General features: G+C 44.2%; 1 protein-coding gene across 1 annotated transcript in view; it reads right to left on the reverse strand.

Moving 5' to 3' along the window:
• Positions 1-5,287: 5,287 nt before the first annotated feature.
• Positions 5,288-26,147, reverse strand: part of LOC104159716 (unconventional myosin-X-like) — a gene marked incomplete at both ends in the record, with an annotated part of 37,652 nt that continues 16,792 nt past the window's right edge. Inside the window, 14 exons of the mRNA XM_009697701.1 lie at positions 5,288-5,402; positions 6,205-6,329; positions 7,332-7,412; positions 8,115-8,223; positions 9,761-9,843; positions 10,736-10,804; positions 14,477-14,569; positions 15,027-15,093; positions 16,728-16,828; positions 17,535-17,681; positions 21,454-21,572; positions 22,437-22,566; positions 23,938-24,041; positions 25,705-25,789. Coding sequence (XP_009696003.1) covers positions 5,288-5,402; positions 6,205-6,329; positions 7,332-7,412; positions 8,115-8,223; positions 9,761-9,843; positions 10,736-10,804; positions 14,477-14,569; positions 15,027-15,093; positions 16,728-16,828; positions 17,535-17,681; positions 21,454-21,572; positions 22,437-22,566; positions 23,938-24,041; positions 25,705-25,789 — 1,428 coding nt within the window. The remainder of the gene's footprint in view (positions 5,403-6,204; positions 6,330-7,331; positions 7,413-8,114; positions 8,224-9,760; positions 9,844-10,735; positions 10,805-14,476; positions 14,570-15,026; positions 15,094-16,727; positions 16,829-17,534; positions 17,682-21,453; positions 21,573-22,436; positions 22,567-23,937; positions 24,042-25,704; positions 25,790-26,147) is intronic.

Below are 26,147 nucleotides of genomic sequence, written 5' to 3' on the forward strand. Positions count from 1 at the left end.
AGGGAGAACTGAGCCCTGATGGGAGAGTTCTCCAAGTTGCACTTCAGTGTCCAGTATTTTAATTCTCAAGCATCTTCCATCACCTGTATTTCAAACCTCTGCTCAGTGCTAAATACTTGTTTGAGGAATTACCATGCTATCTTAGAGACAAAAGGACTGAGATACAAGCAAGATAAGGGCATGTTTACAGGAATTGTGCTGACATATCTGAGCTACTTTAAATCAGCTGGCTTGCATTATGTTAGCACAGGGTTCAGCACAAATTGGTGAAATAAATGCTTTGCTTTTTGAGATGGGCTGCAGCCTGCATGGAGCTCCATGGCACTGTGGGTACACTGCTAGCAGTCCCAGCCTGGAATCAGTTGGCTACGGTATGTCCATACAAGCTGCAGTCACAGCAGCGACCGCCATATGGCCGTGCTCGTGTGACCTGCTGTCTGACATTGGCTAAGTCACTGCCAGGGCCAGCAGCAGAACAGACTGCACTAGGAAAGTGCTGCCCCACTTGTTAAAGCACTGCCGTGAACGCAGGCTGTGAGCTGACACTCACCAATCTGCAGCACTACATCCATCGGTAACTCCTTACAAATTCATTGGATCCATGTGGCTATGCTGAGAGGCCAGAGGGATGTTCAGAGATCTGAACAGTCACTTAGCCCAGTGCTGTGCACAAACTCTCCTCCTCCCCACTTACCTCCCCTTCTGTCTCTGTACGCCTTCCTTTCCATTACTGCTTTTGGCCTCATCACTTATTTAGGCTCTTTTTTTCCCCTGCAATGACCACCATGCACTGAAACCTCTCCCTGAGTTAGTCCCCATAACCAGTGGCTTCCCTGGACTTGAATTTCTCCTGGGGAGCCATTTCCATTAAGACGGCCTTAAGATATGAGCTGTTTTGTAATGACTAAGTAACCGTGGGTAGCCTTAAAAGAAGGTTCATTATCAAGGTACTGCCAACCATGAAGCTGGCATCCTTCCCTGCAAGTTGTACATCCACTCCCTCTGTCAACTCAACAATCTTTTAAAGACTTCTTTGAGGCAAGAATTGCACTTTCCATTACATTCCAGAACCAAGCAGCAGTCACCCATTTCAAGAATGCAACCAGCAAAACACTGTCTCAGTCCATTATCTTCATCAAATTGCAAAAATACTCAGTCTATCAGTATTTCCCTAGCAAGCACAGACTGTGCTGATCCAGTAAGCAGGAGGAAAAAACCCCCTAACTTCAGGGCATGCAGAGTTCAACAAGACCCAACCCTAATCCTATGAGGTTTTCTATGTATCCTTGAGAGTGAGTGGTTAATCTCAAATAACATAACAATATCTAGCTATATGCTATTGGCATCTTGAGGGGTTTTTTAGACTCCTGTAGATGACAAGGAAGAGTAAAATGTATTCAAATCCAGCAATATTTTTGATGCCTTGTGGAAATAACTTGAAAGGTGGCTGTTTCTTTGTCACAATTCATAGCCAGTTTCTGAAAGCATGAGATCACTTTCATCTGAGGAAGGAATAATTGAACAAAACATGCAAGGTTACTTCTATCATATCTGCTCATGTTAGACACTGGCCAAGTTTTAAACCACAGTGCAGCATCGCAGTGTTCCTCACACAACCTCAATGCCTGCATGCACCATCAGTGCAACAGTGAAGATGTTAAGGTTACGTGTAGATCAGCAGACACAAATGTAACTGCGTGTGCACCCATGTGTACATAAGTGGGATCATATGATTCTTGGGGACAACACTGGGAAAGCAGGAAGTGGGTCACTGTGACCTGGATGCCAAATAGTCTACAGAAACCTCCTCCTTCAAACAGGCCCTGCAAAACAGCAGGTTGAAACACAGAAATGAATGTTTTCAAACAGCAAGGATTACTGTGTCAAATAGCCGTAGGAAATTTGTGTTGTGGGTATGGGCAAGTATGGCAGAAGGTCCAGGTGTGCTGAGGAAAGGGGCACAGAAGCTGCTGCTCCATCCCAGCACATCCCCAGTGAAGACCAGGCCACCTTAGCAGAAGCTCTTCCATCATCACACTGCTTGTTTGCATCCGAGTCCTCATCTCCGCCATGCCACCGGATAAAACCTGCCTTATATACATTAATACCTCTTATAAACATTAATTTGACAATTGCCAGCACAGCAGCTGCTCTATTCTTAATGAAAAACACAAAGATCATCCTGCCCTTCCTCCTCCATTTCCTTTCCCAAGCTTCACAATCCCCTGCACTAATTCACAGAGTCTTTTCCTTCCTCCTGCAAACAATTGCTAGGGATATAATTATCCTTCCATTCATTTTGCAGGAAGTATTCCCCCTTCTATAAGCCTTGTTTTTCACCCACCTCTTATACTTCTTCCTGGGTTACATCCCCATTGGCCTGTCACACCTTTGTCAGTACCTACTCCTGACTCCATAAGCCAAGGTTAGTTCTGGGAACCGCTACCTGGCTACCCAGAGCTGTGCCTGTAGCAGCCGAAGTGGCAGCAAGGGCACACAGAGGACTTCCACTCCAGGACAATGACCTACACTCTGTGCCCCTTAGATGGTAGATCACTTCACCCCTACCTGAAAGCCTCTGGAAAAATTAAGGCTCTTTTCTTCATCAACCCAAGTATTCCAGGCCCGTGTTACCTAGCACCAGGTAAACCACGAACGCAAAGTGCTCTGTAATCCAAAGTCAAGATGCAACAGCTGGATAGAGGCAGCAGGGAAGGGACTACCAGGAAGCATCACTGCTCCACACGGTCTCACCTTGGCATCTGCTTCCCTAGGGACAGGCTTTCTGGAGGCACTGTCACAAAGCAGAGTTGCAAGAGGGGTCTCCAAGGGAGCAGTGAAATGGCTTTGCCACCATCTGAGCATGGGAAAGAATGTCAAACAACTCCTCTGAAGAATGAAACAGCAGGGCAAAGGTGACAGCACCTTGGAGCAGCCAGGGCCTGGCCAGCCATTCAGCATGGCAGCAAGGGGGGCATAGGCCACAAGGGTGGCATAGGCCAGGACAGCCTTGGAGTGATATATTCTTTAGAATAAATAGAACTGTGCCCCTCTACCAGGACACACATCTCTAATCCAAAGCATGCCAAATATAAAATAACTTCTACAACCAAACAAGATGGCTCAACTGCTTCCCAACTCCTTTCAATTTTCCTTCTCAGTCACAAAGAAATAAAGATATATAGAGACTGCCATTCTTAATCATTTCTTTCTTCTCGCAATATCCAGACCCGCAGCAACCAGTGCCCTAGCAGAGAGACTGCTGTTTACCAACATGCCGCATACAGCTCTTCAGCCAAGGTTTAGTTTATAGGACACAATTGTTCAGAAAAATTACAATAGAGTACATCCAGTGTTTTGGCAAAATACAAACACATTTTGTTTGCCACAGTTTACCACCTATATTGTTTTTCCAAAGGATTTGTTTGTGCAGTTCAAGGAGTGAGTGAAAACAGACAGATGGACCCAGTCCTTCAGGATGCACAACAGGGACTGAAGAGAAGAGGGATCCTATTGCTGCCAGGGGCTCAAAGCAGTCTGGATTTCCTGCTTGTCATCAGTCTGTTGTAGTCCCTGGACTCCAGCTATACAGCTTATAAGCTTTTATACTCTAAAAAGTGAGTATGTGCATGTGAGTTTGGTCCTCACGCGTATTTCCCTGCTGCCTTTGCGGCAGCCCAGCAATCTTGCATCTCTTGTCATGCTAGGAAGAAAGTTGGAACTCCATGTTTACCAGCTCTAACCACCACTTTTCTAAAGCTTCCCAGGCACAAGCAGCTCTGCCATACACACACACTCCATACAGGCTTTAACACTAAAATGCTGTGAGACTGGCGGCCACCCAAGCAGTGTGGGTTACCTAGGGACAAGAATGACTGAAATGGTTTCTGGTTTGCAGGCACCAGTGAGAAGACACCAGATTCCCAAATCAAAGGCAGGGAACACTTTAATCACAGAGCGGAAATATGACTAAGTGATAAAAATCTTCTTTCTTGAATATCAGCAGAGGCATGTGAAGGAAGGCCTTAGAAACTTCAGGTTAATCCATCTCCTTCCCACGGCAATGGCCACAGGTTTCCTTGGCTGTCACATAGAGCTCATAGCCCAGACTACCAACTGGGCTACCACCACTCCTCTAAAGAAGGGCAGAGAGGGTTCTCGCTCTAAGAAACATTATAGTCTATCCACTCATTAAGAAATGATTGCTCAAAGCAACAAATATCATTATCTGATCTCCTGGACAAATGAAATGTGAATATTCACCAGAATTCCATTGTGACCCTGGAAATATTCTGAACTACTTTTTTGAAGGCTTAAGGGTAAAAAAAATGCAAGAAAAGTTGCTTTGATGGACCACCATCTGCTCTGGACATGGACTGCACACCCACTACTTAGAAATGCTGTCTGCACTGGACACAATCCATCTTGGAATATGCTTTGGAGAATTTACCGGAATATGTGGAAAGTTGTGATAGAGACAGTTTCCCACTCCCAGATTTCTATAGCAATATACCTCACAATGCTCTTGTCTAGTTCTGTGTGAAACTGTCTCAAAGTCTGAAAAACTTCAGATTGAAACACCCAGCTCCCTCCCCATTAAATGAAAGATAATGGTACTTTTCCAGCTGGATATGTGGAGAAAAAAACAAACCAAAACAAAAAAAAATCACTCCAAAATCCAGACTATACCAGGCAAGAGAGAAATGTTAAACATTCACTAAAACAGAAGCAAAATCTGAATTATGCAAGTGGGGAGAAGCATTTGGATACGTTTTCCTAGAAAACGTATGCTAGCATCTGGGCTAACTGCAGAAACCATCAGCTGAGCTTCCAGAGCAGAAAGCTGTCACACATCTGGTGATCTAGCTACCGATTCACAGTTTAGATATATACCAAGCAGCAGCTCACTGCCTCCTGCAAGAATTTTGGTTGGCCAAGCAGGACAAAATATTTGGCATGAGAGGCAAGAGTTAACAGCACACATTGCAATTGCATAAAATGAGACCCATGCTTGTTCTCCTTGGATCCTTTAAATTGGATCAGATACAACAAAATCAGTCTGGCTTGGTCAATGAAAAAGGAGTTTAGACAAAATCAAAAAGCCTTCTACATCTCTAGGTACCTAATATGGGAAATATTTGAGATGCTACAGTTCAGTGGCATAGTCCAATATATTTACAGGGCCATCACTACTTCGCCCTTTCTACTGACTGGAATCTCACCAGATGAAATCTCATCCCCTTGCAGCTGGACCAATGCCATACCCTGCCCCACACTGATGAAGTACCTTGGTTTTACCCAACTGCCATTCTTTCTTGCTGCTGTCATAGGTCTGAAGAAAGCCTGCACATACAGCTTTGTTGTTGTCCGAAAGACTTGGCCCCTTCACAAGCATCTTGTACCTAAGAACCAAACAAAATCTCATGAGATTATGCATGGCAGAAACGCCGCCCGCCTCCCAATCTTTTAACTCTAATTATCCTCCTCCCATTAGTCCTTCTTCCTCTGGGACCTCCTTTCTTCGTGCTTGCCTTCCAATTAGGAAATTTCCATCCCCCAACCTTTATCTGTTCCTACCACAGTGGCAATTATTGTTGCAATCCCAGTAATAAAATACAAACTCAACAGCATTTTTCAGTAAAGAACAACTCTTTCTGAAACACATGCTTTCATCAGACACAAGTTATTTTGTTCAGTATAGGGGTGGCATTTAATGCTCCAAGAGACAAAGGAAGCAATGTTCAATGGTCCCTTCTAGCCTTAAACTTTAAGAAATCCTTTTGATGCAGCTAATTAAAAGAAATAATCACTCTATCTTTCCAATATTAATCATCAACTATAATGTCCATTAAAATTTGCTTCAGCCTGCCAGATTAAAGGTTTTAACCATGATATTTTCTTTTTACATCTTATGACCATCTGGGTTTTACAGCATCACACAAGCAAATCTGTGGCAAAGCTACCAAAAAAAAAAAAAAGTTTAAAAAAATGGACCGTTTGGCTATTTTTTCATTCTGACTTCTACCCTAAAGGCAAGTCTCCAAGAGGGCTTCCAGATCAGTCTATGATATGGGTAATAAAGCCATGGTTAGAAAAACATCCCACAAATGATCCATATTAGTAACAGCAGTTATAGAGAGAACAAACATATAGAATCATGTATCTTGGGGCTCTTACAGCATGTGATACAATGATAGCAGTTACCTGCTGAGAAAGTCCTGGAAAAGGCGACGTATAGGGAAACCTGCTCTTCGAACTTTCACTGTTTCCAGCATCCCTGAGTATCGGAGCTGATTTAGCACCACATCTGGATTGAAGAGATTTGGCGCCTACATAATGATCCAGATTCAAAAACAAATAAGAAAAGAGACAGAATAAATGTTGATCTTGGTATTACTTCTTTGCTGACTTGAACAGTGTTTCTCTGAGCACAGTCACAGGCTGTATACCCATTTCTCTGTAGAAAGTCAACCCTGCATATTTGGGTATTCCAGGTGAAAAGGGTGAAGTTTGAGTCAAGGAGAAAGCAACCTCACAATGCTGCATGGTGCAGAAAAAGGGACGAGAGGGAGTTTGGCAGATCCTGGAAAAAAAACCAGTCTGCAGACTGCTGTCATAGTCAGATCATGGCAGTAAAGCAATGATATAATGTATTAGGACATACAAAATGCAGAACTCCAACTCAGTTCTCTTTGCAGTCTGTCCCCAGTCAAACTGGAGACAAACCGCAGAATTCTTTTCTGGCATAAAACCCCAATCAGGCTTTCCTCTGCCATGCCATATCATACATGGTTTCAAAACACACAAAGACAACAATCGGTTCAGAGCTCCCCACCCAACCTAGTTAGCAGCATACCCTCCCGTCACAGTTCACAACACAAGCGAGAGCCAGCCTGTCTCTAAGCACTGTGACTTGCTCATGAAGCGTCCACCTCCTCCGTCTCAGAGCCAGGGAGCTGCAGGAGACAGCTCCTACCACACAAGCCCTGCATTCCACAACAAATCGTCTACAGGCACCAAACAGGAGCGATTGTGTCTTCTACAGCTCTGGGCTCTGCACAAGCTTGGTCCATCTTCCAGGCTCCATAAGCACAGAAAGAGGTGGGAACAGATATATCACATTTAGCACGCAGTCTTTTCATCTGATTAGCAGGAGGAGGGTGTATTTTTCCTCAACTATAAAACAACCAGAAGGAAAAAGGGAAGGTGAGAGGGAACTGTTCTTATCCTCAATTTGGACCCTGACAGAGGCACCTGTCGGGTGTCTGTACAAGTGAGTGCTCATGGAGGCCTGTGTCACATGCATACATTGCAGTAGAAGACAGACTTGCCTTTTCTGTATTTGGTTTGATGCAGCGGATGAAGAATGGGTTGGAAGTACTAAGCGTGGCCATCAGGGAATGGAGAGAATCCTAAAAACCAGCAAGACAAAACCCAAAGGATCAGTCACTACACGAGGGAAAGGGGCTACATTTGATGCAATAGGGTCTTCATGCAGCCCTCCCATTCCTCATGTCCTTTGACTCTGCCTACCAAAACTTCAATAACCCAGGAGACCCCTTCCTGTCCAAAACACACCCACACAGTTAGTTCACTCTAACACTGTTTACATGGTCGTGCTTGTTCTCAGAGCTGTATAGGTGATGCGAGTTGTTTTTACAAGTCTCTCAAGCTCCAAATGTAGGAAACTAAAACTGTGAAGCTAACAGAAGGTTTGCAGACAATCTAGGGGGCTGAGATTCACACCTGCAAGGTCCCCCCAGTAAGGTTTTATTGGAATTGCCATTATAGCTGTAAAAGATGTGGCCTAAAAGGACACACACACTTAGCTGAAACACCAAACCAACATGAAAGATCAAAGAACCTCGAGAACTTCATATACTTAGCAAAGCATTCTTTTCCTCTGCCACCCTGGTCAGTCTTAGCACCTCACGTTTTACACCAGACAGAAATCCTTGGGGTAGCGGCACTGTCTTTTTTTAGCACTACAGCGTTCCTGCACATTTTCAGTACTGGACACAACACAAGGATGAATGACTTCTCTTGGCTGCAGGCCTTGCTTTACCCATCTGCTCCTCCCCAGAAGCCTGCTGATCTCTTGGAAAACATCCTACCCTGAACTGGGAACTGACAGTCGGTCTGCGCCTCTGGGTGCCCATCTTCAGCGTCTCTTCACTGCAACGACTACAGACTCTTTCAAAAAGGTCATAGATGAAGTCCAGCCTAAGGGAGAACAACAGAAATAAGGAAGATGCAAGACACCCATTACCTGTGAGAAGATGGCTCTCACTCTCAGCTACTGCCCTGTCCCAGTATGAAACACCTCATTTTTACTCCTGCTGTGCCACAGCGTGGCTGCAGGAGGCAGTTCAGCTGGGCACGTCAGTGAGGAAATTAATACTTTCCATGTGGTTGCCCAGACCCCGTGGGCTGCCCTGTATGCCACATTCGGTTGCAAAGCCAGAAACCTCACCTTACAGTGTCAAGCAGGATACCACGAAAAGGAAGATGTCCACCCTGCACTGGCTAGGACACCTCCCTCCAGCTCTAAGTCCCCAGGCAAAACCACCGTGAAGGTGCTCCAGCTGCATCACTGTGTGCTGTCCGCGCCTCCCAACCGAGCTCTCATGGCTGGCACCCGTGACATGCTCATGCAATTGCAACCACAGCCCTTCTGTGCCCAGAGGACTTCTAGAGCTACCCACCCTCAGCCTAGCTCAGCTCTGGGGAATCTTCCGCTCTTTTGCCACTCCTTAGGCAGTGGTGCTGCTTCTTACGAGGTTGCACAGAGTTCTCCAGCACTGCTTGTGCCAGTTTATTGTTAAGACTACTTCTAGCAGAATTTCCGTTTCTGGCTTGTTGAAAAACCCTGAGTCCCTCTATTATGCCGGACAATGATGGCTACAATTCTGGCTTCAAGCCCTGTGTAAAGTGATTCTCAGATGCCACTGTCCAAGTAAGGCAGCTACGAGCAGCTCATACTCTCAGCTCCCTCAGGTTGTTGCACTGTGAGCAGCCTTGAAAACTCTGCAGCAGGCTTCAGAGAAGATGCAATTCTGAAAGAGTCACATCAGGCTGCAGCCCAAAGGCAATACATGGACTGTGGTAAGAGGGATGTGGTAGAGTTGCTACTCAAAAACTTCTAGGGTCCGCCATGTTATTAAATGCCTCTCTCCTTCTACTAGGCCCCAGCTCTGTCTTCCAGACCTTGCCCAAGGTCAACGTCAGCTCATTTCTCTGGGGCCATGTTGCAGCACTGGGATATAATATTAGGGGCCATGCCTGGTCCCACAGCAAGGGCTCAGTCTGGCTCAGGATAAGGATGGAAGCTCTCCACTAACAAGCAAACTGGAAAACTAGCAGCCTCTGTACAAAGGCTGGCATTTGACAGCATGGCAAAGAGCCTTGACTCGTTCAGGGGCAAATTTGCCATTGTTGGGACAGGGAGGTAAGAGCAAGAAGAGGAAAGGGAGAAGAGAGGAGGGAGAAAAACAGCATTGCCTGGAGGGATTTCTGTCCTGCTTTTACAGCTCTTTTCAAAACTGGGACAACAAGAGTACTGATTAAATCTGTGCCTCATCTGACTTCTCCAGCTCTCCTTTCTTTTGCCAGGACACTTAAGCACAAAGAGAAAAATGATAAAGAATGATGCCTGATGCTCAGACAAAAGCAACTGCTTTCCTTCGTCTGGTTATTACATGAATGGGGCTTAGTAGAGCCCAACAGAAGTGGCTTCCTCACAAGCATGAGGGGGGCATACCTGCTGTCTTTCAGCATGTTTAAAATGTCATCTCGAAAGGTGTCTCTGTTCTTCTCCAGAAAGCCTCTCACATCATATAGCACCTGCAACGCAGACAGAACCACTAGAACAGTGCCGTACAAATCATTAAGCACTTCTACGTTAACATGCCAATGTACAAGACCTGCAGCAGAGCTACACAGTAATGCTGCAGGCATGTGCCAAGAACCGAATTTCTGGGGTCAAAGACCTCCAGAGTTCTGCAGTTACTGGCAAGAAAGTGGCTTTTAGCCATCAATTTAAAAAAAAAAAAAAAAACAACAAAACACAACATAAAAAAAACCTCAAAAGCAGGAGCCAAGTGAAACAGCTGCAGAGATTTGCCTGGTAGGTGTGGGGGGTGAAATCCTCTGGAAGGCGTGAGGAGTCCATTCGCTTCAGGAAATACTAACTATGCCACCCAGTGCCCTGACCTCCCAACCACTACTGCTCAGCAGATATGTTTCTAGGAGGAAATTAGCCCTTCTTTACTGTGCAGGTGCCAGTCCTTGACACACCTCCATCTGCTCCATATCTCTCCACAACAAAGAGCAGCATTTAACCTTGAAGGCTTGGAGACCTTTTCTTTTTTGCAATAGGTATTTAGCCTTTTCTCCTCCTTCCCAAAAGTCAAATTTTCCTTGTGACTTTTACTTGGGTTTTGTTTGTTTGAGAATGTCCAAGAAAAGACAACACAAATAACAGAAGCAAGGAGGAGTTCACCCCCCAAACCAAAATTTACCTAAGAAACTCCAACAAGCATTCAAGCAGGAGAATATAGTACTGGAGAATGACTTGCTATTTTAAACCCATTGCACTCCCTGCGCTCTGGTACAGGGAACTTATTATGCAGAAACACACAGCTCTGAGAGATACTCTTGATTTTTGGAATCTAAAATCCAGGACCTCAAGCCCAAGGTACACCAAGCATCTCACAGATACACCATGAACACCTACCTCCCCAGCATAATGTCTTATGCCAAATTGATGGTCTGTTACCCGAGGCTTCACATAGTAGTGGTTGCTCTGAAATAAAATAAAAAGAAGTCTTCTTATCATGCCAGCGTAAGGCTCAGTCAGGAACTCTGCCATGACTATGACAACACTGGGAACGGCAAGGACCTTAGCTGTTGCAGAGCCCAGCCACATCTGCTGCAGCTATCTGCAGCTACATTACAAATATGTTATTACAATAACATGGAAAAATCCAACCCTTCAAGGCATGCCTCGTGAGCAAGGGCTTGCAGAATCAAGGTTGGGCAGGCATGCCATGGATAAGATGTTAATTCTTGTGTGTCTGACACCTGAGGAGACTGGGCTTCACACAAACCATGTGGTGCAGGACACGGGATCAGGATGCAGGGAAGATGGCAGCTTTGCAGAACACCTACACATCATTTTCTTTGTCAAAGGAAATATCATACCAATCTCCTATCTTCCTCTATATTTCATCTTTCTTTGTACCTCTCTCCCCCTTTTTTCAATATTCATTTCTCCTTTCTCTTACTAGTTGTTCCACTCTCTCATTTTTCCCCTCCTTTCTTTGTTCTATGAAAACAGTTCCCTATGTAAGAACAGCCATGCTGCTTGAGATCAACGGTCCATCCAACTGAGTATTCTGCCTCCTGCAGTGGCTATGTAGGGTAGAGTAAGAACAAGGCAAGTAAATGATACTTTCATGCTAATACTCTCTCAAACTCCAATATTTTCGTGAAGTCTGCCTAACCGGTAACCCCAAGTGGATTTCTCTTTGAAATGCTTGTCCTTTCCACCTGAACCCATGCAGAATTCTTGTATCCAGAGCATCATTTCTCAGGGAGCTCTCAACCAGCCACACAGGGAACTACAGCTGGATGGTTTTAAGCCTGGCTCCCATCAGTGCCATTTGTCTTCTATGGGCCATGTGTGACTTTTAAACCCATCACATTCCCCCTAAGTCATCTTTTTTCCGCACTGTAAGGTCACTTCAACATAGTTTTTCGTAACACTGAAGCCATCCCAGACAGACCTGTTGTCTACCAGTCTGATATAACTCCCTTCTTGAGTGGAGGGGCCCAGTGGGGTACACTGTTCAAAGAGCAGGTGATCCATGGATTATACAGTGCCATAACAGTGTTTTCAGCTTTTATTCTGCTTCTTTCCTAAGAATTTCTAATACTTGATCTGTGTTTTTTATTACTACCGAGCACTGTGCTGATGTTTCCATGGAACTATCCATCATAGCCTCTGAGTCTTGCTTCTGAAGAGCAGCAATCAGCTCAGGGCCCATCATTTCAAATGTGAAAGTGGGACTGTTTTCCTTCAGACACACCATTTATCTACACTGCTCTTCATCTTCATTTTACAACCCAATCAGTCTCATAAGGCCCCTCTCAGTCCAGTCTTGCCCCGTGAATCATCAGAAAACTGCTACCTCAGTGCTCGTACAAGACGGAGTCTTGCGGGTTTCCCTCCATTGAGGTAACTGACCATTTACATTCTGTGAATTTACCCATAGTGAAATAAGGATTACAGGTCTATAATTTCCTAGAATACTTCTAAAAATTAAAATAATTTCCCACCTTCTCAGACACAAGTACTAAGAAAACTTTAAGTAAGATGTTGCGCAACAGTATTAGAAATTCAGCTCTTTCATCTCCAAGTTCTCTTAGCAGTACTGGGTGGATAGTTTCTGACCCTGATAATTAGTTAGTGCTACTGAAAACTTTTTCATTGCCTTTTTTCCTTTTCATATTGACCCAATTTCTTTGCTCGTCCCTTTCTCCAGTCCAGTCATCTTTTTTAAGACATCTTTTTTAAGCTAGAAACTTCCCTCTCTTCCATGCCAAACATGGCTGTTACTGACTGTCATATGGATTGGCACCCTCCTCTCCTCCCCCTCTCTACCAAGCCCTTATATTTCATCCATGCCCACAATACTTCTGGCTTCTTCTCCCATCTCCCCTATTGCTCCTTTCCCCAGTTGTATCAGAGGTCATATTCTCTTAAATCCCTGCTCTATGCTTTTCCTCCTTAAGTCTATTGCAATCCACAGAAAACACAGAGAAGAGCGCTTGTTCTCTTGTAATGTCCTTCAGGCTTTCCAACAACACTGGCTGGATGCCTTCCAGTGCTTTTCCAGCCAGCACTAGAGATTTTAACTGGTACAAAAAACACTTTCGCCTTTAAAAAATGCAGACCCTAGAGCACTATATATTTCATCATTCCTCCCTGCACTTCAACTCCTCAGCCTTGTCTATCTTTTGTAAGCTTCCTAGGGTTCCACGTCAACTGCTATCCCCTCAAAGCAGACACAGGTGACACTATGAACAGCTTAATGAAAAAGCTACTCAATGCACAGAGATCACCAAAAATAGCAACCAAAATGTTGTGGGTTATAAAGGAATGCAAAATAATACCGTCAGTCTCATGCTGCTGTGCAATAAACCACAGGTACCGTCTTACCAAGGGAACTGTATTCTGGTCTGATTATTTATCTCAGAAAAGAATAGAGAAAAGATGTAGAGGAATTCAGACACAAACAGCAGAAAGAAAGAGGAGCTTTAAAATTTCTCCATTTGGAGACAAACTGAAGAGGTCAGGACAGTTCAGAAAGAAAATTCAAAAGAAGTGATGTATTAAAAATATTCATAAGTTCTACATTAAAAGTTAACAAAATACCAACAACAATAAAAAATAAAAAGGTAAATCAGGCATTCTCATACACCTTGACTTTTATTACAATGGAAAGCCACAGTGGACTAAATTGAAGGCATCAAAGGAAATATTTCCCCAAAACTATGCATAAGTAGCCGAACAGAAGTCATTGCTATTGTATCCAATTTGTAGTCATGAGTATTACTAGCAGAGTTAGATGCAAATATGAAAAATGAGAATATCTGCATCTATGCTAATTTTAAAAAGTCAGATAAAGGATACAAATTTGTATGTTTTCAAGCTTGGATGAAGCCTGACTTAGAGGACTAGGAAACATACTAGCTGACAATGTTCTTACTAAAGTAGTAAATTGTTCCATAAATCCCTGCTACAGGGTTTAATTTGCTTTGTTTTCAGTCTGTTTACTGAAAAGAAGAGAGTGTTGGCTGTATCAGAGACAGGGTAAGAGATTGCTGCAGTGATCTCACTGTGGTTTCTGTGTCCTCTGGATAACTTTATGACCTGCACGAAAAAACCCTTCTACTCCTGTGTCCACAATCCAAAAAAGAAGAGGAAAGAATTTAATTAATTAGGAACAATAAGAGAGCTTTCATTAAAAGTCATGAGGCAAAAGCTGTCCCCAGCCTCAGGAGACAGAGATCTGACGTGCTCTGGAGCAGACTTCTGTGAGTCAGCTGGCAGGAGAAACCCATCCACACTGTGCAGCCGCATCCTGTGCCTGGGGTGCTGCCTCGTACCCCGTCGCAGACCAGCAGAACCTGACCTCCATTCCATGCTAGAAATTCAAATCTCCTCTACCCACAGCCTGTGGAATGCACACTCCCTCTCTCTATGTGCACAAGAGACCATTTTCAGGTTTCTTCACATACTACTTTTGTTCAGTGCAGCCTTATTAAACACTCACAGGTTTGGGCCTAAGGCATTTTAAATTCCCTGCACAAAGCACGTATTTCACATCAACAAAACCTTCACTTTCAGTTTTGAAATGCTGATGGGGCTAACATACTGATCATTTGCCTGCCAGGTTATTTTCTTACTTACCATATGTTGGCTGTGAAGTTTTTCCAGAAGGGTGTTGTCTGTGCCTTTGGGGAAACGACTCTCTTCATTCACCAAAGCCAGTAGACCCAGTTTCTACAGCCGAACAAGAGATGGGCTTTTACAGTCAGCAAGAGCTCTAAATACACAGCACCAAGCCAAGAACTGGAGATCTGGACAGCACATTGAGCAATAACCCCCGAGTTATATCCAGCAAAGCTCGAGCTGAAACCAGAATTCTGGACAGTCAACGTATTCAGCAAGCAGAGCATAAGTGGAGATTATTTATAAAAAGTTCACATTAAGATTTTACTTAAATGCTGCTCCTTGTCTAAAACTATGACACCCTCCCTAAGCTTACTCTCAACAATGAGTGGAGATCTGCTTTCTTGAGCCGGGACTATGGTTAGAATAGCTCATACTTTCGCCAGGTCACGATGGGAAGAGGATCTAAGCATACCTGTTTTTAAAACCAGGAAACCCCAGGAAAGATCTCCAGACAATGAGCAGTCCCTGCTGTGATCCCTGGAAACTGTCACAGATAACGGCTCACCTTCTCGATAAGGTCCAGGCACTCTGCATTATCCATCCAGTCAATGGCTTCCCAGTTTATCCCTTCCCTGATAGTCAAGAACAAACAGAACAAAGATGTGAAAGGCAAGATCCAGTGCCCTGAGGTGCAGAACAGAAGAAGCTGAGCATGGCAGCTGTCCCAGGACTCAAGACAATTTGCAGGAATTAGGCTTTGCCGTGGCTGAGGAAAAAGAATAGGACACACAATGCACTGCTAACACAAGGAGATGGAAGTAGCAAACAGCCTTTCTTATCCATCCCAGTGATTTAGAATGAGCTCATCTTGTAGTTATTGAGCAAATTTCACACCAAGCACTAAGAAATTGTAGTTGCTCTCAGTTGCTCTTTCAGGAGTGATGTGCATCAGCCCAAGTGGTAGTGATGATAGACAGTTTGCTATACAGCTTCAAGAGTCAACTGCTGACCCACCAATTTGGAAAGCAGGCCCGAAGCACATCTGCCAGAAGACTGAACCACAATTCATAGGTCCACCAGGAGAAGAGACAGGAGTAACTTTTCAGGGAGAATTTTGAAGAGGATGACACAGATAAGCTTTGGCCTGACATGTAGGGGACCTACAGGGTGGCCCTGCATCTTTCAGAATGGGAGCTGAGGTGGGTCTTTAGTGTCACAGACCCCTAGTCTAATCAAATGATGAAATACATGAAGCTACTTACAAAACCTGAGGAAGCAGACCTGATACTGTGAAAGATGAGCTTTAAGCACATCACCCTAGAATAACTTGATGAGTAGTCAGTAATAAAATTCTTTTGTTCTTTCCAAAGTTCAGCCACAGAACTTAAACTCCTATGTAATCATCAGGAAAAAATCTTTTGTCACGATGATACCAGTCTTAAAACAAGCTTCCTGCAATGGTGGAATTGGCCTGAGAAGTGAGTGCATAAATAGCCTTGCAGTTTTGTAATCTTTAGAATTTCATGAATTGCCTATTCAACTGTCTCTCTTTACAAGGCTGCTCTCATTTGCCCTCACTGATCCTATTCAATTGCTTCATTCACAAACATAAAGGCTTCTGTTTCAGAGCAAGAACTGAAGTATTTGTCTAGCAGCCTTCTCTAGAAGCAGAAATACTCTAGAACATCCCAGGTACTTCACAAAATACAATTCAATATGAAGCCCACAGAAGAGAAACAGCTCTGCAGAAGGCCCCATGCTCTTTAAGCTCAGTAAACAGCCTGGTTTAAACCTCCTTGCTGAGGAAAATAGGCTTTTTCACAGCATAGGAATCTCTAGGACAGAAAGAGCTGTCAGATATCTAGCCACTTATCTTTATGAACTTTACTTTTTGCACACCAAGATTTTCACCTGCATAACACCACCACTACCTTAAGTAAATCATTACTGAAGTTAGTAATAAGGCCGGTGACCATGTCTTCTAATGGGTTAAAGCCCAAGATCTTTCCATTCAGCTGAGAGACAGAAGGGAACCTGGACTTTCAAAATACTACAAGGGAGAAAGCTTTGGCTTGGAGACAAGTGTCCTATGCTGGCACAGCACACGGGCCAGTGCTTACAAGACACATCCACAGTCAGGGTTGCACTAAGGCCCAGCTGCCCCTCCTGCCTTAGCGGTAGGGACTGGACAGCACACAAGAGGAATTATGTCCTCTATTCTACCATCCATGAAAGCAACAGGGGCCCCGCACCCTCCATTTGTCACCTGTTATACTCCAGCTGCTCCAAGGAGAAGATGTGTTTGTTGAAATACTCCTGGAGTTTCTCATTTGCATAGTTGATGTTAAACTGCTCAAAACGATTCACCTGTAAGAAGAAGAAAAGATTATAAAACTTAATATTCTTGTCCCTGGGCTCTAAAAGAATCTATAACAGCAATGGGGAAGGTGCCAGACATGGAATAAAGTCAGAGAGCATAGAGGCAAGGGGTGTCAGATGGACATGAGGAGGACAGTACGGGGAGGTCCACTAGGAGAACAGCTTTTGTAGCTCATTCAAGGTTAATTCAGTAGGCCTAAATGGTAGCAAAGCATGCTAAAGACAATCACATTTCTCTTCTTAAGAAGAGGAGATATAAGTCACTGGGTTTTCTCTTCTGTGAAATATCTGAGCAGTCACTATATGGCTGTTCAACATACATCCCTCATCAGTTGCAGTCAGAAGCATAACACACAGGATTCTCAACACAAGGCGACACAGATGTAAACAAACAGTATGCACTTAGGGGCTGGACATTTACTTCGCATAAAAGTAAAAAACTCAGTATTACCTATCACAACACATCAGCTGAGGCTCTGTGTCACAAACCAGACCTTGAACATCAGCTTACGTGAATACAGGTGGCAGAAATGGGCAGCTAAATATATCTTGCTGCTTCTAAGAGGAAAAGGCAGTGGAGAAATCCCAGTATGCTCTATGCTAAACTAAACAGGATACAAACCAGCCAAAATTCCTTCCTATATGCACTGACATCTCCAAAACCAACCCACCCTGCAAAAGACAAAATCCTGACCTGAAAGTTCTCGAAGCCAAAGATATCCAGGATGCCCACAGACTTAAAGTTTTCCTTGCCTTTGATCTTCGTATTAATCTTGCTAATGAGCCATGAAAAACACTGGGAATAGAGCGCCATAGAGAGGGAGTCCCTGGAGTCAGCTGCCTGTAAATAGAGAAAAAAATGAGTCACAAGGAGGAAAAAAGGCGTAAGGGGCATCATGAATCTCTATGGGACTTCAGGTTCCTCCACCCCTCTTCAGATGTCTCAGCCTCTGTACTGGTTGTGTATGGAGCAGTATTTATATGTACAGTCAACATCCAAGTTTGCAGAGCCCTGCCACACATAGATGTACCGCGTAACTGAACTTGAGAGGCTGAAGGAAGTAACAAAATCACTGACATCTTTTGGAACAAGTGCTGGGATAGGGAAGGTGGCAAAATACCTCATGACTAAGACCACAGTGGTTATTTGCATCACCTGAGCCAACATTTGCAGTGACAGGCAAGGTATCTCGGTTCAGTACTCCTAGTAGAGCTGTCAAATGGGTGTCCACTCAGTTTTTCAAAAACTGGTAGAGCAGGATTTAATAGAATATTCTGTCACCAAGTTACCCTCAAAAACCCCCTCTCCAAAACTTTCCTGCAAACAGCATTACTTTACTGGAAGCCAGGTAGGCCAGCCAACAGCCAGGATACATGCCCCAGGAGAACATGGGTTGGGAGACCTTTCTAGAGCTGACCCAACATCCCATGCAGTGATCATAACCAAGTGTCATAGGTGGAAAAATTTTTGTGATCACGTTGTGATTATACATTTTTTTTACATTGTGATCCCTGACAGGCAGTAGATAACTGGGTGTATGTAAGTGTGTGGACGAATGTCCAAAATCAAACTTTTGAAATCTCAAGTAAAAGCCTGCTACTTGATAGCTGCAACAGGAATGGGCTGGTTGTAAATTTTGATAACACTTGGACTAAACAAAAGTGGTATGCCCCAAATCCTCCAATTAATAAAGAGAAATGAGACAGAACCACAAATTAAGAGGCTGATCGCACGCTGTCCTTTTGCACGTACACTATTTAGATTGGGAAACCAGGACTTAGGCTTCTGGAAAGAAGAAGAGGCCAAAAATAGGGTTCCAAAAAGAAGATGTGATCCCAGAGTAGAAAAAGGGGCCAGGAAAGAAGATGGCAAAGATCTTGACTGGAAGAAAGATGCTAGAAGTGGGGAAAGATCCTGGAGATCAGAGATATGTGGAGACAAATGCCAAGGCATGCCCAAGGACCTTGGCTCGTAGTTCCCGAGACTGGTAACTGCAAGGAGCTACACAACATGAAACAACACAACTTTCTGCCTGACCCTCCTGGACAAGCAGCAATCTCCCAACTGGGAAATTGACATCTAATGAACGTAATGCTGAGGGGTGACTGAGCAAATATGTGAAATAGTTAAGTAGGGCAAAAGCTATAATCTTGTCATTTCAGAAATAAACCACAGTATCTAAGCCAATTACAGGTTGTTTACCTACTTTCACCTGTGGCACCAGGGTAATTTCTTCAATAGGCCTGACCAGCAATGACAGAGATCTTGTAAACGCATTCTCATCCTCTTCAGTTTTGCAAGTCTGAATAACGTGACCTCTCCTGTCCTGCTTTGCTAATGGCACAGGCCAACTGCCTCTGAATCCTCCCAGCCCCTCTCTCAGCAAGCTCCCGACGCCCAGCCTGCGAGATCCTCCTTTTCATCCAATTTCACTGTTTTTCTCCTGGGTAGTATCTCCTCTCCAGCAGCCCAAGGCTGAGGACATACAGCAACCTTCCCTCTCCACAGAAGAAAACATTTCAAAGCATGGGCACACACACCTTTTCTGGGTGTTTCTTCTCTCCATCAGACAGTCTGTCTTATTAGTTGGGACTGAGAACGCCCTCAAGGCCATGCCTCTGTAGTGTCTCTGGCTACACAGTAAGTTGGACTCATTTTCCAGGAGCAGGACCTCCCCATCCAGCTGTAAGCAAAGCTGCTTTCCCCACAATATGACTCAAATGAGGTTCTCAAAGGCTGCTTTCATCCTCCCAGCTTTGCCCGCCTTCAGGCCAGTTCATCCATTCAGCCCACTGAAATGTCAAAGCTCAGATGGGTAAGGAGCCCCTTACACAATGAGAAATCCCTGGCAGCTCTATCAGCGCATTCCCACAACAAGAAGTGGGAATAGGTGGGCACAGTACATGGGGGCTTAAGCACAAACAGTCTTTACAGGCCCAGTGCAACAGGCTCGCCTAGTGAAGACAGGTAAGTAGTAGCATTCAGTTGCTATAACAATTTTCTTGCAGTCTTAGTACTTCACTGGGCTGCAAGCAGTTAGGTTGTGGGGTCCCACATGCCCAAATGTCATGAATAGCTATACTATCAGGGAAAGCTCTGTTCAGGGGGACTCTTGTAAACTCTACAACTGCACGCTGTCACTCTCGACTGCGCAGAGCGTCTCTGGCAGTATTTGTTATCTGTCCCTGTGCACTGATATAGACAGATGTGGCTTATTTAGGACAGACAACTGAGAAGAGACACCGTGGCACTGGATACTGAGGATATCTACCACAGAGTACAGGCTGAAAAATAATTTCATATAATTTCATTGCAAAGAAAGGTCACAGACTATGAAAAAAAGATACCATTTCTTAAAGGCAAAGCTTAGTTTGTGATATATTAGCAGGTGTGTTCGCAGCAAGAAATGAGGCAACTACTCTGCTGTAATGAGCACTGCTGAGACTTCAGCTTGAATACAATGTCTAGTTAGGGGCACTCCACTTCTTGAAAGATGTGGGAAAACAGAGACAGAAGAAGAAGAGATTTGTAAAATTACTTACAAGGAAACATTGAAGGAACTGGACTGTTTAGCTTAGTAAAAAGAACACCATGTGAAAAACTTCACAGAAGCGGAAGCTTATAAGGTGGACAGCTGGGATGTCAAAGGTAATCTAAATATGAAGAAAATCTTTTCAGCTCCAGATTCCACTGCAGCTAGAGCACGATACTTAAAGAGGCTGTGAAATTCCTTCCATGGGAAATCTGAAGGAAAGTTAGACAGACATCTGTCAGAGAGAGCCTGGTTTATCTATCAGTAACTCTGGTTTATCTGCCAATGTAGGGATTGGATTGATAACCCTCTGCAGTCTGTGCCAGCATAAGATATCCATTACAGATGTTCTTTTTGCTATAACATGATGCTTCTTCCATCCTAGTAACATTACTCCTTGTTTGCCAGTGTCTTGCATTTTATTAATGACAGAATATTTTCTAGAGTTATCTGTGCATGGACCTAAAACATCAGAAGTGCCCACAAGTGATCAGCAACACCGTAAGTTAAAAGTTAGTAGGCACAACACTGTAATGAACCACAGAGGAACATAATAGATAAGTAGGACTGGCTCCAGCACACAGTACAGGTTCAGAAGATGAGAAATACATCTGTTTATTTGGTCGTCCTTTGGCCCTCCTACAGATACACAAAGAAGCTACTGTGGGGTAACAACTCACCACCTGCCGGATGTCTCATGGTAAATGTGTGCAAGTTTTTATCTTCCAGTAAATGCAGCGTAACCTGGGAGTTCTGAAAGGTAAAAGCATGCACACATGCAATTCCCACAAAGCATCTGATGTACCTTCTGCCTGACACAAGCATGACCAATTCCTGGTGAGTGAAGGTGACTTAGAACCAGTACTATGCATTGCCATTTGTAAGTAAACTCCCCTGTAAAGCCTAAAAAGCAGAATCAAAATTGGGACCGGAACATAAGGGCAAAACACTTCAGGACACAGGTCAGCACCTAGAAGGTGTAACAGTAAACCCTAAACTCGAATGGATGAGGTTGGGGAGAGAGGGAAGGTCTGGAAACACAGAAGTGGCAGAAGCAGTAGTACACACCAGGACACTCACCTGCTCCACAGTGAGAGGGGAGCTGATCTCTTCCCCACGCAGAATCATGGACCTCTGTGTCAGTACTTCAGAAAGCTGAAAAGCGTCTAGGCCCAGGAGGTCACTGGCAATGTTCAGCACTAGTAACAAAGGAGAACACACTTTTTTCTCCTGCATGGATCCCCATCGCTCATGGGGAATCCAAATTCTGCAGCTCAGTGAGGAAATCCCAGGGACTCCTACAAGGCAAGTGACTAAGCCCCAGCACAAAACACACTCCCCTTTACTTAATTCTCTTTGGCATACCCAAAGCTGTAAGTTCACATATCCAGTCTGAGGCAGGGTTAGCACCGTTACGGGCCACAGTCAGACACTTCTATAAGTCAGCCTCTCTGCTGACAACAGGAAGAGCAAAGCACTGTATAAAGCTCAGCACCAGCAAAATATTTATTGAATGAGAAGATATGTTTTCCTAAAGGCACAATAAGTGCAGTCTGAGCATGGGATTGCTAAACTTGGATGTCAAGAAGAAAGGCAATTAACTTAAGACTTAAATATATTACAAGTGCTTCATTGCTTCTGTCTGTTTAGGGATTCACCTTACCAGAGCAGCTCAGATTGGATAACTGTAAGAGTGCACACCAGCAGATGCTTCAAAGGAAGACATGGGAAAGTCTCTAACAGACTACTTCTATCTCAAACTTCTCCCTGTTCCTATTTCTTCCTGCTCTTTCAACATAAAAGAGAAACTGTGAGACTGTGGACCCAGTCTGAGAGTATCCAGGAGAACAAATGGATCACAGGGCCACAGCCCAACTATATCATACTGGTGGTCTGAAGCCGTGCATCCTCTGGCAATGCTTTTGCAGGGTTAAACTGCAGGGAACCTGCTGGCAAAGGCACAGCAGACTAGCATAGCAGAGGGAGAAAGGACAATGGAGTGAGCTTTATTGGGGGCCTTATGGGGCTTTGCATAGTCACCAAGTTACCAGGGTCCCACTTACCCGCTTTCGTTGTAACCTGGGCCCCGCCAGCTGTCATGAATTCAACGTTTCCCAAATGAAGTGTGCCAGAAAGAAGCTTGAAGATGTCTCTGATTTCTTCGGTGCTGAAGTCCACCACCTTCATGGCAGTCTGTGCAAAACCACACAGCTAATGTTGGCTGTATGTACAGCCACAGTAAAATGCAACCACGACATTCGTGCACAGCCCGTATAAAATGTAAAACTCAGAATTATGGTCATCATGAATCAGAGCGAAACGGGATGGCACAGCCCCTCTCTCAGCTATACATCTGTCAGTGATCTTCACTGTCTCCCATTCTCTCCTTCATTTACCCTATCCCCATCTAAGGCAGGTGGGCATTTGCCCTGTCCTCAAGTTGGACTTTGCTGCTGCCATTGCCTGTCTGTCACAGGAAGAACACGCTTGTCTGTGCCTGTGTAAGGAAATCCTTCCCTGACCACAGGCAGTACAGGTTACAGATGTCACTGGACCACTTCCACATTCTGCCTTATTGTCTTCCCAGAAGGACGGACCCATATAATACACTTAATTTACTCTGATCCATGTAACCCCCATAATTTACTCTAGCTTAGAATAGTAGATTTATGCAGCAAGGTTTAAAACCAGGCTTTCAGCATTAACTGCTAGCAGGTTAGAAACAGGTTACCAGATAATGAGGAAGTATGGCCTGTTCCCTCTGCATGTGAGCCGGGGTTCTTGGGGCATCAATTGACTTTGAGAGGTAGGACCTAGTTTTCATGAATTCTCCCTGGTACTGGGGCACTCCAGGGTTCTGTTTCCCTGCTTTCCTCCAAGTGTCTCCTCAGCTGAAGTATAAATGCCGTGTTGCCATTGAAACCTCTGCAGTACAGGAGACATTTCCTTCCCTTAAACCACACTAATCAGGAGCCACTGAAATCCTAAGTGACTCCTCTCACTTTGCCTATCTGGTTTCATCTATGTTATTAAAGCCCTCAGGGCAATAACCACTTATCAAACAAAACATGAACTGCATATTCATCCTGCTAAACCCATAACCTCTGGTAAAGCTACAGATGTCTGCTGAAATCTGTGTGGTATTTCAGAACATGCCATTTGCACAGGTGATACAACTTTACCAGAACATTTCTGGAGAATCCTACCTTCAGAACAAACTACTCCTCTTCAAATGGTCAGTGTGAGGCTTCCTGCATCAGGCCATCCAGAGGGCTCCCAGGAACCACTATGGGGTGGGGGGTGGGGTTCAGACTCCCCAAAGCCTCCACCATTCCAAATTATTATTCATCCTCAACTGTTTCCCAAATTCACCCATTTCTGCACACTAAAAACACTCTTTGAGCCTTGTTTTTACCACGAACAGGGAGAGCCGAGTTTCAGACTCATTGAACACCAAATTTTGGCTTAGGGCAAATAAATTCTGCCTGCAAGATCTAGACCCTGCAGCACATTTAGCCCATGACATTTGCCCAGGAGTTCAGGTGAAGCTAGGATAAGACTCACCATGACCTTACTGAACATTTCTACATCATTGAGGTTCTCATCAGTCACACAACCAGACTGGTTCAAGTAGCGATACGTCTCTGGCTCAGAGAGGAAGAGGTTCTCTGCAACGGAGGAAAAAGAGGCAGGGAGAAGAAAGACAACAATGTATTTAGCAATCAGCCTTTTCATTCCATAACCTTGGTCCCCCAAAACAGAGTGTATGTTTACCATAGGGAGAGCTCATCTGAACAGATTCCATATCCCTCAAAAGCCACACCTAGAGAGAGAATGCACTGGGGAAGGGGAAGAAGAGCGTGTGCAGTAACAAAGCTTGCAGATGGTATGCAAAATGATTTAGAACAGTCAAATCCCAAGCTGCAGAGTTGCAGAAGAATATTTCAATACTGAATTGACTCAGAAAAAAATAAAATAACAGATGAAATTCAATCTCATAAAGTGTACAGAATATAGTCTTAACTATACACATACAATAATGACCTCTAAATTAGGTATCACCACTTAAGACGGAGTTCTGAAAGTCACAGTAAGATTTCTGAAGACATGATCTCAGTGCTGAGCAGCATTCAAAAACTGAACAAAGTTCAGTTCCTTCAGTTTTAGAAGAAACACAGAACTAAACATAAAACCAGAATTAGGTCTCTGTACATATCTGTAGCACAACCAAATCTTAAACACTATCTGCAGGTTTGAAACCCCATTTCGATAAGGATAGAGGAGAACTAAAAGATCTATGGAGAAAGGAGGCAAGGATGATCAAGAGCCAGAAACACATTACAAATGGGGGAAGTGAAGCAGCCTGGGACACCAGCTTGAAAAAGGGAGATGTGGAAGAATAGCAGAGATCTGCTGAAGAAAATAATCTGTTTTGTATGCTTTCTGTAAGTATTTGCTGATAACTATGGTCCCCAATATTTTCCTTTGCTTCAGATGGATCTCTGAATTGACTTATGTGGCCATTCCTCCAAGAACTCCCTAGAACTGAAGCCCCACTCACTTCCACTCTGTGTCAGGCCCCATTTTTCCATCTGATTATCTAATACACACAGAACAAAGGCATAAAGAAATTCCCCAGTCCCTCAAAACCAGAGTGCAACCGTAACACGTTCCTGCCCGCCTATCTCACCGCTTCAGCAAGACCACCAGTGCTCAGCGGTGCCCAGGGCAGGTATACACAGCTGTTGTTAAGGAGGTGCTGCACCACAAAGAGGATTCTTCCATAGCCTGTGGCTGCCGCTTTCTCTGCGTGCCCTCTTCCAGACCCAGCTCTCCCTTCCCCATGTACAGAGCTATAAACCCTTTTTCAGATACCAGACTTGTTTTGACTCTAGTTCTGCCACTACATCGCTGGTCTTTCTAATTCTTATCTCTCCTATTACCTATACTGAAGATTTATTGTAAAAGTTTTTCTGTCAGTCCAGCCTTTGAACTCCCTGAACAGCTCCCATCAGCTTCTCAATCAAGACTCTTTACCTTTCCTTTGCCTCAAGCCAGTTTCATTACATCTCACTTTGCACAGACTTTTCCCTCCAGCTCAGAATGCCTGAAGTGTCTTTTCTCATGTAGCATTTCTGTCACCCTCAGCCTCTTCCTCTCAATTCCCCTTTCTGTTTCCCATGAAATCACCATATGACCTTCAAGAAAAAGTTCTATATCGAGTACCTGAAATATCCATGCTCTGACTTACACCTGCTTACAACTGACTTACACCTGCTCACGTGCTGGATTGGAAAGAGGACAGAGCCACATCCCAGAAAATGAAATTACCTTTCTGCTCCCCGCTCACACCAGCTAGCAGAGCATAAAAGATGTGGTAATTCCTCTCTCCGGGGTTCTGGTGTACCACTCTGTTCTGAAACAAAGAATACAGGAGTAGCCAGTAGAAAGAGATACATTTGTGGTTGCAAAGGCAAAGAGAGGACCAGGATACAGGTACATCTCCAGGGCTAATGCACAAAAGAGGGGCTTCTTCCAGATTAGTGATGGTGTTGTCTAAATAAGCTCTACATCAAGATCTTGTCATGTGTGGCTGTGCAACTGAGCATGTGCAGGCTTCTCTGAACTTACTTAGAGAATGCACGTACGGACGAACTGAACCTTGTCAGCTCTGGCCTGCTCCTCAGTGAGTTCCTAAAACTACATCAGAGATGTCTGCATTTGGAGTTGTACCCCCATATTCCTCTCTATGGAACTGAGTTTCCAGGTACTTG

The sequence above is a fragment of the Cariama cristata genome, unplaced genomic scaffold, assembly GCF_000690535.1.
Source record: "Cariama cristata isolate BGI_N322 unplaced genomic scaffold, ASM69053v1 scaffold4493, whole genome shotgun sequence".
Lineage (NCBI taxonomy): Eukaryota > Metazoa > Chordata > Aves > Cariamiformes > Cariamidae > Cariama > Cariama cristata.